This window comes from Lupinus angustifolius, chromosome LG10 (assembly GCF_001865875.1).
Source record: "Lupinus angustifolius cultivar Tanjil chromosome LG10, LupAngTanjil_v1.0, whole genome shotgun sequence".
NCBI classification, from domain to species: Eukaryota; Viridiplantae; Streptophyta; class Magnoliopsida; order Fabales; family Fabaceae; genus Lupinus; species Lupinus angustifolius.
In genome coordinates, this window is record NC_032018.1 from 13,889,905 (window position 1) to 13,909,035 (window position 19,131).

Sequence of the window (19,131 nt, forward strand, 5' to 3'; positions counted from 1 at the left end):
TTAGTAAGTACCTTTGAATACTATCTCGGTTTTGTGGTATAAATTCCATTTTTTGTGAATGAAATGCTTGTCCTTTGCACATACCTCTCTGTCTTCATCTCTTTTGAGCTTGTTTTAACTCACATTACAATGATCCTTCCTCTTCCCTGCTAGGAAAACCTGATGGCAAAGGAAAAAGAGATGAGATGCCCGAAAATCGCGATGGAGAAGAAGATTCAGAAGGTAGCAAAGATGAAGATGAAAGCCAAGATGAAGATTATATTTTATATAAATTTTATACTTTATATCATCACTTTTGTACGACCATTTCTTTCTGAACCTTTTAAATCTGAAAGTCTGAAACTATTATTGTTCCATCATCAAGATAATATAAATCTTAGTTTGTACATCTAGCAGGTTATAAAATAAACCACTAGGATTTCTTTTAGTTGAGTAAAGCCAAAAGTATAATTAGAAGGAATTTTTTGTGAATAAAATTCATCACTGTTTCTAATTTTGTTTTCACCCGAGTATTATGAAAGAAAATGTAGTATGTAAGTGGCATAACAATTGGGAGAACATATGTTATTTGTTAACTGCATGTACCATTAACATATAATTAGTTAAAAATATATATTTAAATTAAAATATTAACAATTAACCATTTTTCTGACTAATCGTAATTAATGGCACATGCATTGACACAATAACAATTAGATGTGTGAAACTAAGATTATACAATAACCAAACTTTTATCATGTAGGTACGTGAAACTAGGATTATATTGGATGTAAATTTATGTTCGGAAATGTTCACTGTGTGAAAGTTTTACCACCAAGCAAACTGCATGTTACTATCTATTTTTGGATATAACATATGTACTTTTTTTTATTTTTTTATAAAGTATATATGTTTTCCCCTACAGGTTTAATATCATTATCTAATTCTACTTTTTTTGTTATAATTTGTACAAAAAGTCATTAGTGTCAATAATAGTATTGAAATTTGAAGGCTTTGAGTAATTTTGGTTCCAAGCTGAGGTGAAAGGAAGAAGTTTGATGGTATTTCCGGTAAAAAGGGTGATGACAATTGACCATAAAATAAGATAACTCAATTAGGAATTCTAGTCTCTCCCAATAATCGCCACCTTCATTATTGTTAATAGGATTTGCAGGAGAAACTTACATATAAGAATAAATTACACTTTTCATATTTAATGAAATTATACAAATCCGAATTTTTTACAACTGCAGAAACCACTTATATAATTTATATAAATATGCTACATTAACTTCCACTTCAGACAAGGTGAGTATGATATTTTATAAAAATATGATAAATATAATTAAGATATATTTGAAAGTATATCCGTGCAATTTCCTCTTAATTCTTAATTTATGTCACATCAAACAACTTTGTTCTCCATATAAAGTATTGTATAAAATTATCAATCATAAAGTAACCGGTTCTAGTTCTAGCATAAAACACCAATTTCATTCTAGCATATACTGATATAATTATTCATATATCACACATACCTTTTCGATAATATAGTAACATACATGCGTCATAAACCAATATTCACCATACAAAAAGTTCACATGTTTAAATGTATGCAAAATTACAAAAAGTTCACATGTTTAACTATATGCAAAATTATAAAAAAGTTCACATATTTCGTATATGCACTGCTATGAATCAGCAAAAGAAAAGTTCAGAAATTAACCAACAAGTTATCGACTAAGCGCAACGACAAGCAAGAAAAGCATTTCGAATTGTTGATTCATCGCTAAGCGCAACAACAAGCAAGATGGCTTAGAACCAAAAGTTCATTATCTAATAGATTTTCCCATTCTAATACTCTATAGGAGAGCTATCAATATTTATCAAATCTGTTCTCGCTAACCAAAATACATACAATTATCACCGGCTTTTCAATTTCAAACATAAACAAGATCTAACTCCCAACAAAAAAATAGCTACACGCATGATGCTTTGACAAATACACATACTTTTAACTTCCAGTAATCTTACCCCAAACGTGGTTCAATTTCATTGCTAAATCTGCAGCAGAACTTCTTTCAGCAAGAGTGAAAATATTTAGGTTCACAGCCTCTTGAACTGCAGATAAAATATTTTCCTTGGATCCTATGGAGAGAGCAATGCATTTTGGTCCATAGATAGTACTCATCTCCACAACCTAAAAAGAGAAATACTACCATAAATTATCATATATGTTCATTCCAATGAAGCTACAAGAAACTGAAATAATTGTTGAACCAAAAAAGTTAATCAAGAAGTGTAAGTGAAATTGCCTGTTGCAGCCAGGGGATTATGGTATCAAAAAATCTTCCTTCAAGAAGATATGATGCTAAAGTGTTAAGGAGAACGTTGACAGTCTTCACTGATAAACTTTCTATGACTGGACCAGTTTTATTCAGAAGCTCAACAAGAATACGTTCATCACGAGAACGCAGAGCTTCCATATATGCATTGTTTAGATCCCCTTCACACACAAGACGTTTCACACAGTTCCAGTTGTTAGTGTTACTCTCATAAGAACAACCATTTCTGCCATTGGCGCTCGTAGAAGAGGAAAAGTTACCATCATTCTTTCTCATCTGAGCAGAGCCCATGCTCCGTGTGTTCTTCCCTGAGCTGTTCAAATTATCCTGCTCTTTGAAAATTTTGGCATTAGTTGTTGCCTTGCAACTTTTCCACATATCCACACTAACTCCAGATGAATTCATTGGTTGGATCCTTGAATATGTTTTATTCTCAAATGTTTCGGAACTTTTAACCGGCAAGTAGTCTGTCTGCTTATTATCAGTATCTACAGATGGCCTTGGAGTATATATGGAGAATCTGGGAGAAGCCACATTCTGGCTATGCCTCACAAATTTGGAGCTTTCTGAAAAAGAATTTCTTCCTCCTTGAACAGGTTCTTCAGTGAATATATTAAGTGCATTCTCTAAGCCTGCCATTCTTGATTGGATTGTAGAAAGGGCATCCATTATGCCAGTTGTAAACATCTGAAAAAGATTTGGCAGTAGTATCATAGGTAAATGCTAAATCATATATCATGCTGTGCACATAAGAGATACACAAGTCCAGAATAACAGAAAAGTTAAGAGTTCATATTTTTCCTTACTGCCACGTGATAAAGCAAATGGATGTTTACTTTTTAAAAGAGAACAAAGGTTCAAGAAATAATTGCATGTAGAAAATGACTAGCAGCATCAGAATTCAGAAACATAAAATCGCACACATGTAAGTGTATATAACTAACACTCCCTAATACCTGTAATTGATGCATCATGTTTGTCTGTTTAATTTCAATATCTGAAAGTTGATTTTGAACGCAAATGATTTCATTTGCCATTCGGTCGCAGCATTTATGTGAAGTTTGGGGGCTAGAGTCTGTAATTGTAGAATCTGAACATCCAGGATGCTGTGTCCTTATGGAGTACATTCGTTCGTTACAACTTATCTCTTCGCCGTTGTACTGATGCCTTCTTGCAGATGGCTTCTGCACCCCACTATCTATAAAACAGTCATGAGAAGCAGTTAAAAACTTGGTCTCGAAGTTATCGGCGGCAAGATTAGACACAGACGAGCTCTCCTGCTTTTCATCCATGGGCAGATATTCACAACCAACATCCTGCATGCTTGTAACATCAACACTGATTGTTTCTAATGGCTTGCTGACAGAGTTACTCTCAGAGTCTTCATTCTGGAATTCAACTGAAGAATGAGTTCCAGGGACTGCAATTTCAACATGCCAATCATCTGGTTTGAGATAGTGCGAATTTCCAACATAATTTTGACATGCTTTTCTAGCAGACAAAGGAATCCTTCCTGTATTTGATTTTGTGTTAACTTTTTGGTGCTTATCATCCCTGTGTCCTGAGTCAGTAGTACTACTAATATCAGCAGCATCACCTCTGCAGAGATTTTCTGTGGAAAACATGAGTAAAAGACAAGCATATTAGTGAATAAAAGGATTACAAACAGAAGGGTGCATCCAGTGTTTTAAATTTCAGTTGCAGTTACTACGATTGTGGCCGTTATGGTGTGAATTATTTTGCGAGTAAAAAAAATTTATATCGATGCAGCCCAATGCGGTTGCGTTGCAGCCAAATGCGGTCTGATATAGTTGTATTGCAGTTTGATGCAGCCACATCATTGTGAGTCGGTGTCACACTACAATTGCGGTGTGATGCAGTTGCGACGGCCACCGCAATATTGCGATCGCATCATGTGATGCAGTCCACAATTTGAATCATTTGGTGCATCACATCGGATGTTAGATGTTAGGCATGTGGTTAAGGTTAGCTAAGGTGCGAAAAAAATTAGATTACTATCTGATTCGGAACTTATAAAAAGCCAAGGATATCTTTATTCAGGATAATGGATTCAAGAATAACTAATCCTCCAGAAAATATTATAATCGAAAACATTATGTCATACCTCAACGGCCGCAATTCGCATCGCAATGACCACAATCACAGTAATGATAACCATTACCACAATGGACCAAAACCGTACTTTAAAACAATGCTCACAATTAATAAATGAAGGGAAAGTAAAGTGAGAGATGGTAGCATCAGCAAACCTTTTAATGAGGAACCTGCTTCAGAAGGGTCAGGAGTATCTGGAGCTGGAAGAATTTTCCAATATTTGAGCGCTTGCAAAACAGCATCCCTAACTGGCTTTACCTATATTAACAAAGTTAGAAGAAGCATGTAATACACAAACTCACTCAATCAATTAGTGTCATGTGATAAAGAAGGAAGCAGAATGACCTTGTCAAATCGACATGACTCAAGGGAATGAATGCAAGAATGTTTTAGAGATGCAAAAGAAGAGGCACCACTGAACGCAATATCAGCCAGTGCTAGCGAAGCTGCTTTGCGTGTTGTCCAGTCACTGTGTTTTAGGGCCTGTTGTATGCCACCAACAGCATTGCACAAAATATTTTCAGTCGGAGCACCTCCACCCTGTCAAAGCGAAATAATCATTAAGAAGAATGAGAGTAATTACAATACTAATAATGGTAAAGAAAACTGACGAGGAGAATGGCTCTGGTTAGGTGAAGCAGTGCTGGTTTGGCCATGAAATGAGGGTTGTTGAGCAACTTAAGAACCCTAGTTGTCAAGATCTTATGCAAAATATGAAGCGAAGGACGATGAGTGTTATCAATGATAGCAGCGAGACATAAAGCAGAAGCAGATTGAACATGCTTGTTCTGCTCACCAAGACCCTCAAAGAAAGGTCTCATTAATACAACAAAGGCTTTATCGTCATCATTCACTTTAGACGCTAACACACCTGTTGTCTGAACACAAACGTCCCTAACCATCGAATCAGGGTCCCTGAGACGCTTAACAATGGTTGCAACCATCTTCGGGAGATACGAGCCGATGTGGTGAAATGTGGCCAATGTAGCCATGAGTCTAACACATTCCTTTCTGATACCACTCTTTTGGTTGGAATCGGTGTCTAAGAGACATGATAGGAAACAAGGGATGGCTTCAGGAGTTAAAAATTGAGCAGTTTTGTGAAGCTCATCAATCCCTATTTGTTGAGTGTCACGATCACCAAGCTTGTTCAAAGCAACTACTAGTTTTTGTTTAAGCTCAAAATTAGCTTTCCCTTGTGAATATGAGTGTGACTTCTTCATCTTCTTCTTCTTCTTCTTCAATGAGTGAATGAGTTGAAAATAGAAATTACCAAAAAGAGTGATATCCAAAGTAGACCAGGAACAACATTCAAATTCAAATTGGAAAGAGAAAAGAATCTAAAAGGCAATAACCTCGGGTTCAGGAAAATCACACGCATAAAGACAGAGTTAAATAATGTATATTGGTGTATGTACAATTCAATTCAATTCAATTCAAATTCTCTCTCTTTGTGTGGTGTCCCTCCCACCTCAACACATTTTAAAAATGGCGCCCTCATTGCTTTCCAATTTTGGATTTGGGCTTCGCGTGTTCGGCCCACTTTCATCATCTCATCTCATTTGCCCTTCAATTACATTTATTTAGAGTAACTACGTAATTTTTCTGAGTTTTAATGAAATTACATGAACTTTACACAAATTTCCTCTCATTTATATAAGCACGTTACACAAATTACTTTTATTGTTAGTTGAACATTAAATAATAGTGTATGTACATATCATATATCATTTAATTAAATATTATAATAAAAATATCATTTTTAGACTTCATATAAACATGTTTCACTATATTACTCACAACTTGTTTGATAAAATGTTTAAAAGAATTATAGTCAATATTATTCCATATATATATATATATATATATTAATAAATAATACTAAAATGTGTTTCATTCTTTTCTTTTTTTGTCATATATTTTTGTTGATTTTTTTCTAAAATTTCTTATTTAATCCATAAACATATATAAATTAATAAATATTACTATAATATTTTTTGTAATATATAATATCATTTTGTAATATTTCTTTTAACATTTCTCCTCTGTTAATATTACTATAATATCACAATGTTGATGTTAAAATTTCATAAATCCAATTATCCATAAAGTTGTTGTTAGAAAGACACAAAATTGCTTCTAATAACTTCACTTCTAAAAACTTCATAAATCCATATAAAATACCAAATGTTGGTATCGAGTTATTTGTTTTCCTATTAAATAGACAAATATTAAAAGACACACACACCCACTACTATCTACAACCTAAACCAAAAAAATAATTATCCATATTAGTAACTACTATGATGGGTTCTTCTTTAGTTTGCTTCTTTTTTTAATGCGTTTTCATGTGTCATTTTATAGCTTTCATTCCTTGTTATCATGCTCACTGCAACATGTTGACTTATTTCATCTTGTTGATTAATGATTGTCTCTTTGAACAAATGGTAAGTGTCGAGTAAAAAATTTATAAACACCTTTGAATCCAAATTCATTAAGTGTGCTTTTTATACTTGGGTTAAGGTTGCAACTTGCACTTCAACATTTAAAGCATGTGTTGAGCTTGTGTTTTGAGTTTCGTAATGCATAATAAAGGCAATGCAAATTAGGAGACAATGTTGCATGACATTATAAGTAAATAATGTTGCACTTTGTACATTTCTGTTTCTATTTTTTTCCTTGCATTGAAGTTCTCTAACAAGTGCGATAGTTATGTCCAAGTTCATTACATCTATCTGACCTCCTTGCATCCTTAGTTCATGATGGCTCTTCAACAACACTTTTCTTTCTAGCCCTCTTAGGCCTTCCAAGTAGCCTCTTCAACGATAGTGGTGGTGGGGGTCAATTTGGTCGATACTCTGCTATTGTTAACATCAATATCTAGCATAGAGTGGATTATTTTATTACAAGTGAGACAATATTTTGATTTGAAGTAAGCTTCATCACAACATTTTTCCACATTTGCTCGCATATAAGCAATACATAGGAATACAATAAAAACGGGAATACAATAAAAAATGTGATATGGTTTTTACTCACCTCTTAACAATGGATAATCAATTTCCAAATTTGCTTTGATTTATTTGAACCCTAATTTGACAAAGATGATTTACTCAGTTGGAAGAATAGAAGATTTATTTGAAATAAAAGGGTAATTTAATATTTTACTCATTCACATTAACTTTTGGTTAGATCAAGTGAAGATATGTGAAACTATAAAAATGAAATATATAATATGTGTAGTTCTATTAAAACTGAAGGGTGGTCCGTATAATTACTCTTCCTTTTATTTTGACATCATTGCTACATACTTTCACTTGAGATTTGTGAGCTATTTTTGAACTTTCACAACTACAATAAATTCCTCCTTCATTGCTATATTATTTATTTAATGTTAACTATGCATCATTTCTTTATCATATGCATAAATGATACACAATCATTTGTTCCTAAACATTAAAATTTATAACAAAGATGATAACCAAAACATTTTAATATCTATATATTATCAAAAAAAAGTTTTCTATCAACAAGATGTTAGTCTAGTGATATAAGGTTCTGCTAGATCCTTAGAATGATTAAAATGTCAATAATTCGATTTCTGTGAGCGACACTTGTTGGAAGAGATAACTACGCATCCCGGAAGTGATTAATTCCTTACCAAAAGATGAGATGGTACTTTTGGTAGTACCCAAAAAAATGTAAAGTTTTATAGTTCATCATCCGACATTTCTTTATCATAACATAAATGATAGATAGTCATTTATAGGGGTGAGTAAGACCTGACTCTAACCAACCACTCAATATGGTCTCATCATGATCAAGCTCGAATAGGTTCGGGTCTAGGACCGGGTTTGAATTCAAAGTTTAGACCTTATCAATATTTCAAACCAGTAGGGACAAGCATGATCGGACCTAACCCGACCCAAGATCACTCACTCATCATGATTGTATATGTCTCTATGTAATTGCATATACAATAATGATATCTCTTTGGTTAAAACTTAAAAGTATTATTGATTTTCTAAACTTTTTTCATTATATATATTAACAATATATATTCACACATATCATTTCATATGTCAAATTATGTATCTATAATAATAAATAATATTGTGAAGATTTTATTTAAAAGAGATATGCATTATATTTAATCAGGTCTAAGGTCAGATTTGAGTTCAAAGGCTAGCCCAGTTGACGTCTAAGGTCAGGTTCACTTTGGGTCTAAGGTCAGGTCCACTTTAGGTCTAGGGTCAGGTCCAGATTAAAAAATTAATTCGACCAATATATAGGGTCGAGAAAGAGACAAGCCTTATCCGACACAACCCAACTCATGCTCACCCCAAGTCATTTGTTCCTAAAGATCAAAGTTTATAACAAGAATTTAATATCTATACATTATCAATATAAAATTTTCTAGATAATAAATTTATCATCTACCACTCATTTATATTACTTTTATTTAAAATTCAATTATAATTAGCTTTTAAGTTGTAAAATTTATATATTACGTCTACCATTCAATTATAATTAACTACTACTATACAAATTTGTTTCTTTTTTCCAATAATTTTAAACTACATCTCTTTTAATTTACGATAGAAAATTTAAAGAGTTGACTTCATTAATAATTATCATATAGACGGAATGCAAACTTAGTTCATCAATGATCCGAACCAACATTTTTTGCATGCTTTTAAGTTGTAAAAAAAACTTATATAGGCATTCTCCACTAGTTTGTTTTCTCATTCACTAGTCATAAAGTTGAAGGATGGAAATGGTGGATAAGATTGATTTAGATTAAGTAGAAGCCTGTTGCAATACACGAGATCTGTATTCTCCCAACGCCCATATGGGGAATATGTTTCTGTATGCAGCATAAGTTATCATGCAATTCTTGTTGAATACTCCCATTATTTCCTGAACATACAAAAACAAGAATCATACAAAATAATTAAACACTTCACCGGAAAAAAAACAGAAAAATAAAGAAATAAATAGTAAATACTCACTTTAGTCGCTCAAAAATTTTAGGACCATATTAGGTTTTTCAATTTTTTAAGGAACAAATTGGTAAGATCGAAAAACATGAATAACTGAAATATGTATTTACTCAAAAAATAATTATAATACCTGCTGGGGAAAGTCACCATTCTCCATTTGGGAATTTATCAAACATACAGCAGCACGGTGCAATGGTGTTGGATCTCTCTTAGCCTGTTCCATTATTACAAAAGCAACAAGAGAAAACAGGAAAATAAGTATACCCTATATGTTCTGTATCATAAAAGTAACAAAACTTGGTTTATACCTGTTCAGCATCGATGAGAGTTAGCATAGCCCATCCGGTGTTCGTCACATGAGACCTGTTGCCTTCCAGATTTGAATACACCTGAGCAACGACGAGACGATGCGGAAAATTTGTTACAAGTCTAACATACATGATTTCATTTCTTTGGGGCAAATATATAAAACTTGTGTCTTATGCAGAAAGTTTGTGATGACATTGCATTTCCCTCAGTAGGTAAAAGCTTTGTCAAATGCTGAAATCTCTTATACTAGTTATTTCATAGTTTGATTGAACTCTTTAAGGGATTAATGTTCTTGCAATTATCATTACTGCCAACATGTAGGTTTCTTGATTTAGATCTACTCTCCTTTAGCATTCTCCAACTCCCTCACATCCATATCCTTTGAATATTCACTATCATGTATATGCATGTCAGAGGCAATGAGCACAAACATATTATGTTCCAAAGAATAGCAAACAAATAAAGAAGTACCGGTAAGAACTCAGAAGCCACTCTGGCAAGCAGATGTTAAATTGTGAATTTTCAGAAGAAGAAAAGACAATATCAGTAATAGAAATGGCAAACTTAACCTTGTTTTGACAAGACAGATAACTCTCTCCCCAGCCACCAGAAGGGAGCTGCTTAGACAGCAGAAATTCACAAGCTCGACGGATGCTTGAGCAATTACTAAAAGTCTTTCCAGCAGCAATCAGCCCTTTTACTCCAAACCAAATGCCATAAGTGAAGCAAACCCCCCAAGAACCGTACCTGTATAGCAGTTTGAGTGGTTAGAAGTCAACTGAGCTGAGAAAGTTCCATTCCAAGTATAAGCAAAAGCAGCCAAAAAATTGGGTAGAGCAAACTTGAGATGAATGTATACACATAAAAATAAGGTCAACATTACATATCAAATCAACAGAAATCTTATGAAAAAAGTGGTTTCACAAAAGGGAGGAGCATACCAAGAACCATCAGAAGCTTGTATTTCTTCAATAAAGGCAGCAGCTTTCTTAATACAACGTTCTATTTCTTCTCGACGATGCCCAGGATATAATTTCTGAAATGATGCCAGAGCTTGAATTGCCGCTGAGGTACATTCCACATAACTATAGAACATTGATTATAGATATATTAAAGATTGAAATTGTGGGATTGCGGGAATTGAAAAGGATATAGAAAGGAATATGAATGTGACAGCTTACGTATAATCAATAACAATGTCTCCGAATGTTTCCGCGGGATTGATTAACTGACAACAAGGAAGGCATTATCAATGTGTATGTATGCATATCATAAAATTAATCCAGAAACAAAATCCAAAGTTCTCAGGATTAGGGGCAGAAATGAGTCATTAAGGATTAGCTCAGCTCAGCTAAGCTCGACTTGTTAAGGATTGGCTCGAGTCGAGTTTTGTGCCGAGTTCCATGTCGAACTATTTTTTCAGCTCAAGTTTGACTCAAATAAAGTTCACAAACTTTCGAACAAATTTAATAATAAATGTAGAGAAAGTTTGTTTAATAATAAATGTAGCGACCAATTATAGTTTACGTAGTAAAGATTGTCTACATGTATATGTATGTATATAAAGTGACTCAAGTGAGAACAAGTGTTAATGTGAGAAATAAGAACAATTAATATGTATTGTTGGATCTTATTTGAATTGTGAAGATTAAAAGATATGCAGACATGGCATTGTTAAGTGATCATGTGACCATTAACTAACTTTTAATCTCAATCATTCACATATGTTTGTATGATACTGAGTTACTGCTCTTAAATTTTATATATGGAAATTGTACTTACTTGAGTCACCCTCGTGTGTGTGTATATATAGATATATAATCGAGTCAGTTCATGAACCTCACGAGTCGAACTATATTTGGCTCAAGTTCGGCTCATTTATTTTGCAAGCTCAATTTTTTTCTCAAGCTCAACATGTTTGGTTCATGAACCAAGTTTATCGAGCTAAATAACGAATCGAGTTGATTCGATTCATTGTCAGCCCTACTCAGGATCAACTGTTAAGACCTAATTCTAAAATCTAAAAGAATGCCTAATGAAACCCCAAAAGGTTTATTCGTAAACAATGATTCAATATGTAGTAACTTTTGCAGCACGTATGTGAAGAGCTGTATAAACAAAAACCAAAGGATGTACAATTCTTAAGGACAAATGTTTAATATACAAAGAAGATTTGTAGAGCCAAGAAGTACCTAAAAACAAAAACCAATGGATATATTATGTTCTTCCTATGGGAAGATAAGCATGTGTCACTTGCCATTACGTGTTTCGCATTACAAAGAAGATATACTATAAACTAATGAGAATAGGCAAAGAAGGCTACCTCCAACCAGCTATAAGATCGTGTGAGCTCATATGTTGCAAAGCCTCCATCTGTATTCTGCAATGATGGAAAGAAAGAGAAAAAATATTTTGGATAATTCCATTGATTCTCCAGGAAAACTTAATTGACTTTATAAAATAAATAGGTGCCAGCTCATCCATCATGGTACTATGATATAGAATATGTACTTCATAAAAGTATTGTAAAGCCAAACTAATAATCATCCGAGATTACAAATTGGAATCAATTAGACTTCAAGATGATGGAAAAGGTATAACTGTGTGTTAATAGACTTTATGCTAGACGTGGGAAAGGTGAGTGGATGGGAATTTTGTAACAAACTAGAAAAGGAATGTCTGAAAAGGGTTATAAACATGTGGGGGAGAAAATGAGGTAGGCAATTATTGAGTCAAGGTTTGCGGCCATTTGGCTAGGGGAAGAGCAGACCATCTAAGTCAGCAGGTGTTCTTTACCTTTTTTTCCCAATTGAATCAAGAGAGAATATCCCTTTTGTAAGGAGACAGATTCCTTAATTGTTTAGTGAATTTTATGGTCCCCAAATGTGTGTACATCGTTATTGACATAATTTTAGAAAACTAGTAATGAGGAGTCTAGCTACCTGCAGTGAGAGAATGACATTTACAGCATCATAAAATCGTTTTGCATCCAATGGCTCACCAACAATCTCTGGCGAAATTTTGGATAGTGATAGTGCAGCCTGCAAAAGAGAATAAGAATCAAAACAGACCAGGAAAATAAGCAACTCTAGTCTCTGGATCAAAAATTACTTTCAGTCCTTCAGCTGTGCAGTCAGAAATTGGCCATCCGTGATCTGCAGTCGAAAAAGGCCAAGCACCTTTCGAAATGTGACGATACCAATTATTGAGATCACCTGGACAATCTTCTAAAACCTTTAATGAAAAAAGAGAACAGATTCTAATCAAAACGGGCAAACCGATGCATATTATGATGATAAAATGTAAAAAGTCACCTGTGAATTCTTAACGAACATATGAGCTTTCCTTAGAGTTGGACCATATTCTTCAATGAGGTTAGTTGAAATAATTGCTTGGACAACAAATGCAGTATCCCATAGTTGACTTCCATTATAACCCTGCAACAGAAATTGGTTCCACAAATGACCTTAATAAAAACATGATAGTGCTATAACATTGGTTCCACATATCATAGGGAGATCAAAGTTTTGTTCACATCATTCAAAACATCTGTAAATATGCCCAATTGCATGAAAAAACATCATCTGATCACTATGGTAAGGTGAGAATAAGATCACTTATATGTGAACCTGCATTTTCATGCCATCTTCAGCAAGCCATAGAAAATCATGGATCCTTGGAAGATGCAACTTGAAGGCCTCTGAATTTGGATCTTCCACCCAACAGCAAAGCATATTTAAAACCTGAATAATAATCATAGAGAATAATGATAACTAAGTAGTCAGTATTTCCTAAACATGTCCTAGTTTAGCTGGAAATATAAAATAATATATAAATGAAGCATAGAAAATATCCTTAAAAAGAATATAGTAAACACAATGAAAACAAACTTTGTAGGCAAAGGAAAACTGTGAATCATTTTAGTTATCAAAGAATTAAGTTAAGTATAACAGGTATAATATTCTAACACTTCTACCCAATGGGTGGAAACTGGAAAGTAAAGAGCAATTAACAATTGAAGAGGGTGCAGTAGATACCCCCTCAACAATTACCTTGTTCACAGGACCTATGCAAATATAACGAGTATTTTCATCTTCATAATGTATATGCTCAATTACAGCCTTGATAGCCTTTTCTCTAATCTTTTTGCCAGGCCAACGCATCAGAACAGGCTCAACAACCTTGTGTAGGGACGCCCAAAGAAGATCCTGCACGAATGGGTGAGGATAGTACAAATCTTCCTGCACAAGAACAAAGAAGTCTTCTTGTAACGCTTAGTTAACTCTAGCACAATTAAATTGGCAGTTGATATTGTTAGAGAAATCAAATGCCAAGTTCCATGTAATGCCAATGGATATAAATGCCGATGGATATAAATGCCGATGGATATAAATGCCGATGGATATAAATGCCAATGGATATAACATAGATTATTAGTATAAGTAGGTCAAGTATATTCAATAGCGGGACTTGCAAATGATAAATCCAAGTGGAACAATTGTCATGAAACGTCTTCATAGGACCAGTTTAGCGTCTTCACAAACCTTAGCACACAAATTGCGAGCCTGATTCCAATCTATATCGTGATATGGTGTGGTAAAAAGCTCTTTTCTCAAAGATAGTATTGTTGGTGTGATTGGACCAACAAACCTCTTTCCATATAAGTAAGACATTGGCAAATAGACCATACGGCAGTGACACCACATCCTTCCTGTAAAGCAGAAAAACATTACTTGATTTCTCAACGAACGAGCTAAAACAAACACAAACAGACAATCGAGGAAGAACCTGGATGGAATGGAAGCATGTATGGAAGGAGCCATATCTCGGGCGGCAAGGGATTGTTTCCAGACCAATCAAATACTCCAAGTACCTATGAGCATCACCATTCGCCAAAACAAGATTAGAAAAGAACTATATCACAAAGCAATAATCATTAACAAAACCATTGAAATAAGATTGATTAACTGAAAGCCACATCTTGCCCCATGATGTTATATAAGTAGCACCACCATGGCCTAGAATCCAGTCACGCGCCTTCTCCATTTCCCCTTCTCCATCGTTAGGTCCTTCGCCGAGCAATCTCAAAGTAACATAATTCAATACAGAGCCAAACATGGTGCTGGGACCTTCAATATGCAAACCCCAGCCACCATCCTTGTTCTGATGATTATAGAGATAGCGACACATTTCGATTTTATGTTGTTGGGTTAAGACAGCATTGAGTGCACCAGTTATAGAGAGAGTAATAATCAATCCAGGCATAAGAAACATGGGACCACCATAATCACCAGGCCAGTGACCATCATCACTCTGAAGAGTTGAATAGAAATTCAAAGCCCTTTTCAAAGTTGTTGTAACAGCTTCTTCAGTTACATCTTCAATATCTTCAACTTTAACATTAGGCAACACTTGATCACCTCCTACTGGGTTATCTTTTGCAAACTACATCGTTATTTTAATTTAAATACATAAGAAAATAATACATACATAGATACATAATATTAAATGTATTTAATTTAAAATTTTAATAATAAAGTATTTTTCTGATAAATCACACGCCGAGACACATGTCGTGGTACGAAAGAAAGGGAACCTGAATACGCATAAGTAGATCAGAGCTGTGTGGGTGAGTGAAGCGATTGTTGTGGAAATGAGTGCGAGCGGTTTGAATATCACTGAGTAATTGTGGAGATCCAGTGTGATCAGGATCGAACTCCCAAACTTGTCTTCCAACGTGATTGTTCAATGTCCGTAGCCATGGACCACTTCCCTCTGCTATTTTCAGCTTCCACATTTTTAACTATTACTAAGGCAAATAATAATATGAGAATGAGAATGAGAATGAGAATGAGTGAGAAGAAACTAGAGAAGAGTACATAGATTTCATATACTTATAACAACTCTCTCCCTAATGGACCTGGACTCGCCAGACCTTTCCAAACCAAATACCACTCACTCCATACCTGGCCCAAGGATAGTAATTTCTCATATCACCAATTTCATTCTTTAAAAAAACATTTCCATTAAATAATTGAGTGTTGTATAGTAAAAAGAGAGGGTGATATGTATGAACTCACAGCGTAAAAGTTTTATATATTATTAGTATATCATTAATCATTCACTCTCAACTATTATTGATTCTTCAAAAAAAGTAATACAATTGAATGATAGATGATATATTGACTGTATATTAGTACGTGTATATTACACTATATAAAAAGTGCAAATGGAGGATTGTATTTCACAAGTTTTGATGATAACATCAAACAAACCATCAATTTAATTTTTATAGTGAGATAGATTGATTTAAAAGTAAGTACATTAGCCTATTTAAAGGCATGTCTCTTGATCTATTTAAAAATCTTATATCAGTCTTTAAAAAATAGGCTAAAAGTTATATTTTTAAATAGATTAGACATAGGCTTTAAATCTTCTTTTTTAAATAGATTAGGCTCAAACTTCTATATGTTATATAGGTTCGAACTATTTAACGCAAAATACATTTCTATGTCTATATTTATTTTGATTGATGTAAAGCACCCAAGAGAAAGAGAAAGAAAGAATATCTTCTAATGATTTTACAAGAAACTATTGTTTATATTTTTCTCTAATTTGTGATACATGAAAAATAATATATTCTTTTATGAAAACTTTGAATTGAATTCGACAATCTTTGATACATGTTTTAAACTTCATATAATATTGTTAATTGTATTATTGAAATAGTATTGTATTGTTATAATCGCTTCTTAATCGTGATTTTTGGAGTCCAAAATGGGCAAATGGCACAATAAAAAATTACATTCTTTATAGAAACCTTAAAAGATTAGGTTTGTTGTTACTTTTTTAAAATACACACTTGAAACTAGGTTGAGTTTATCATTTTGAATGGGGTTAAACCTAATTTCTTACCGTTGATTCCATTACAATCTTTACCTCTCAACTAGTAAAGCCTACCATGTAAAACCATTTGTTGTCTTTTTTTGCTTCTTCTTTGTTCTTTTCCTATTTTCTCTTTATTCCTTCTTATTATTATTTAAAATAATGAATAATAATGAGTCTTAGGACTTGAATTTTATGTTACTTCCATATTATGATTCTTATTTTAGTATGTTTAATTGTTAATCATGAATATTATTATTTACAACAATTGGATTGAAAATTCGTAAAATAGTGCTTCCAATTCATGATCTGAATCCTCAGTCAACTCCCATGAATTCAAGTTGAAAGCTACCATAAAAGGGTGGTTGATGAGTTGTTGTTTTCCTAGCTTGATTTTTTAGAGGTAAGTGTTATGTTAGACATTAATGGCATTAACTCTGAAGCTTCTTTTGTATAAGCAAAATATATTGTACAAGGGGTTCCAACCCAATTATAATTTATAGAAAAGATCAATACAGGTAACAGAGTTAATACATCATTGGGCAAAGGTGAAAGAAAAGGAATCCAAATTTCTGGAAAACTAAAACTAATATCCAATTTGGATAAAATCCATAATCTGAATGAAACTAACTTTCCCCTCCCTAAAAATTGCCTCATTATTTCATATTCTAAATAGTAGTGAACTGCAACAATTTCCACAAAAAAATTACCTTTATCAAATTTACACAAAGATTCATGAACTTGAAACAAATCCACAATTGAATCCAAAAATATAATATGAATTTGGAGCCACTAATCAAATCTCTCCCTAACATTTGACACAAAAAGGCATGATAAAAAAATAGATGATCTAAATGTTTGTCATAAAGCTTCTTATTTTATTTTGATATTTGCTTTTTTCCGTTTGGTCATAGCACATTCAATCTAACTACACATTGTATAGCTAAACAAGTGATGCATGCTATAGTAGAAAGGGTTTGGTTTGACAACCCCTTACTTTTTTGTTGATGTTCTTATTTCTTCTCAATTGTCAATAAATGAGTACTCACGTGGGAAAAAAGTATGGGAAAAATAGAAATGTATTTAGGGATTAAAGTCAATATTGTAAATATCTTTAAGCCATTTGCAAATACTTAACATATATAGCGTTTGAATATAATGTGAATAATATTGTACAAGATGTGGTATTGATAGTATGATATAGTATAGGGTTTGGTACTTTAGACACGACTAGCATTGTGAAAAGGAATCGGGATCTTCTGTTTCTAAAAAAAATTTGTCCTCATATCTCAAGTCAATCAAATCCCACAAAATAACATAAATATATTATTTTATGTTTTTTTTATTTTTATTTTGAATAGATACCAACTTTCAATTGGATTGAGATAAAATGAGATATAAAAAATGGATAAGTAATCCCCATTATCCGATGATTACTTTTTGTTTTGCTTCTCATTATGATGATAGAGATTCATATTGCCAATTGTTATTCTACAACTAAAATTTATCATTACCCTGGATGTTTTTCTGGCCAATTCAAGATTGTATATGTAGGTTACCTGCAACAGAAGTTAAGCAGTTAATTCACTGTAAGTTCCTTTGGTAACTTGCGTATGTTATCAATAAAGTTCATATCTCAAAACTCCTTCAACTCTAGAGTTTCTACCTCTCAATTTCTTCATCTTCTACCTTGACTACTAGAAATTCCATAACAATTAGTATCAAAGCTTCTTTTCTATGAAGCATGAAAAGAATTGACAGAATAAATGAGGATCACAATAGAAGAATTAATTAAAAAGAATACAAATGATGTCCATAGTTCATCCAATAGAATAAGATAATTCTTGAAAATGCAAACCTCATTGATGAAGATCAAACTCTTCTTAATAAAAAAGATGACAAATAGAAACAATATGGAAAGAACACTCAATGAACTTTATTGATTAAGAATTGAATACTGAAATACAATATAATGGTTAATATATATACCCCTGGAAATAACAAACTTAACAAATAAAACTAACATCTAACTACTAATCAAAAACAGAAAAAACAGAATTATTGATCCTAACACAAAGCTAAGAGTGATAGCTTGTATTACAAGAAATCGTTGGCCTTTTAAATAATCATAAAGGAATACATCACAAGTCTTCAAATTCTGATGATGTGTGATTCCATAATTGGCCCAAGTAACTTTGTAACCATGAGATTCATCGTGATGATGAATCTGACTTGGATAAGTGTGGTTGTGATTGGTCTGATGCACCATGGCCTCTTCCGACCGAGACAGATTTAGCTGTTGTGCCTTGCCCGTGTGCACCTGATGTAGCATTACTGACCGAGACAGATCCAGCTGATGCGCCTTGCCAGTGTGCGCCTGATGCAGCATTGCTGACCGACACAGATCCAGCTGATGCGGAAATCCTGACCGAGGATGGTGCACCAGCTGATGCGCTTTGCTTGTGTGCACCTGATGCACCCTATCTCGGTCAATC

General features: G+C 33.4%; 2 protein-coding genes across 3 annotated transcripts; both read right to left on the reverse strand.

The window, feature by feature from the left end:
* LOC109357676 (TORTIFOLIA1-like protein 1) lies at positions 1,848–5,839 on the reverse strand. 2 transcript variants are annotated; one of them, XM_019601681.1, is made up of 7 exons: positions 5,051–5,839; positions 4,785–4,979; positions 4,595–4,697; positions 3,281–3,936; positions 2,295–3,011; positions 1,986–2,179; positions 1,865–1,940 (listed from the first exon to the last, which is right to left on the reverse strand). In XM_019601681.1, the coding sequence occupies exons 1-6, from the start codon at positions 5,660–5,662 to the stop codon at positions 1,994–1,996; spliced, it is 2,469 nt and encodes an 822-aa protein (XP_019457226.1). In that variant the 5' UTR covers positions 5,663–5,839; the 3' UTR covers positions 1,865–1,940; positions 1,986–1,993. The 2 variants fall into 2 exon arrangements, with proteins under 2 accessions (XP_019457225.1, XP_019457226.1); XM_019601680.1 differs by having other exon boundaries at positions 1,848–2,179.
* Positions 9,099–15,609, reverse strand: LOC109358649 (cycloartenol synthase). The gene is made up of 16 exons (XM_019603013.1): positions 15,348–15,609; positions 14,720–15,196; positions 14,540–14,624; positions 14,296–14,462; positions 13,804–13,992; positions 13,381–13,494; positions 13,066–13,188; positions 12,863–12,985; positions 12,694–12,792; positions 12,075–12,131; positions 10,933–10,979; positions 10,693–10,836; positions 10,321–10,498; positions 9,751–9,831; positions 9,573–9,656; positions 9,099–9,359 (listed from the first exon to the last, which is right to left on the reverse strand). The coding sequence occupies exons 1-16, from the start codon at positions 15,546–15,548 to the stop codon at positions 9,240–9,242; spliced, it is 2,289 nt and encodes a 762-aa protein (XP_019458558.1). The 5' UTR covers positions 15,549–15,609; the 3' UTR covers positions 9,099–9,239.

What these genes read in the sequence shown, in the direction of transcription:
- LOC109357676 (XM_019601680.1), bottom strand. Translation starts at nt 5,662, where the DNA reads ATGAAGAAGTCACACTCATATTCACAAGGGAAAGCTAATTTTGAGCTT. An exon ending in AGTCATGTCGATTTGACAAG is followed by an intron (nt 4,698 to 4,784) that starts GTCATTCTGCTT and finishes TTGTTAATATAG; the next exon opens with GTAAAGCCAGTTAGGGATGC. An exon ending in TAATCCCCTGGCTGCAACAG is followed by an intron (nt 2,180 to 2,294) that starts GCAATTTCACTT and finishes TTCTCTTTTTAG; the next exon opens with GTTGTGGAGATGAGTACTAT.
- LOC109358649 (XM_019603013.1), bottom strand. Translation starts at nt 15,548, where the DNA reads ATGTGGAAGCTGAAAATAGCAGAGGGAAGTGGTCCATGGCTACGGACA. An exon ending in CATGCTTCCATTCCATCCAG is followed by an intron (nt 14,463 to 14,539) that starts GTTCTTCCTCGA and finishes TCTGCTTTACAG; the next exon opens with GAAGGATGTGGTGTCACTGC. An exon ending in GCATAGGTCCTGTGAACAAG is followed by an intron (nt 13,495 to 13,803) that starts GTAATTGTTGAG and finishes ATTATTATTCAG; the next exon opens with GTTTTAAATATGCTTTGCTG.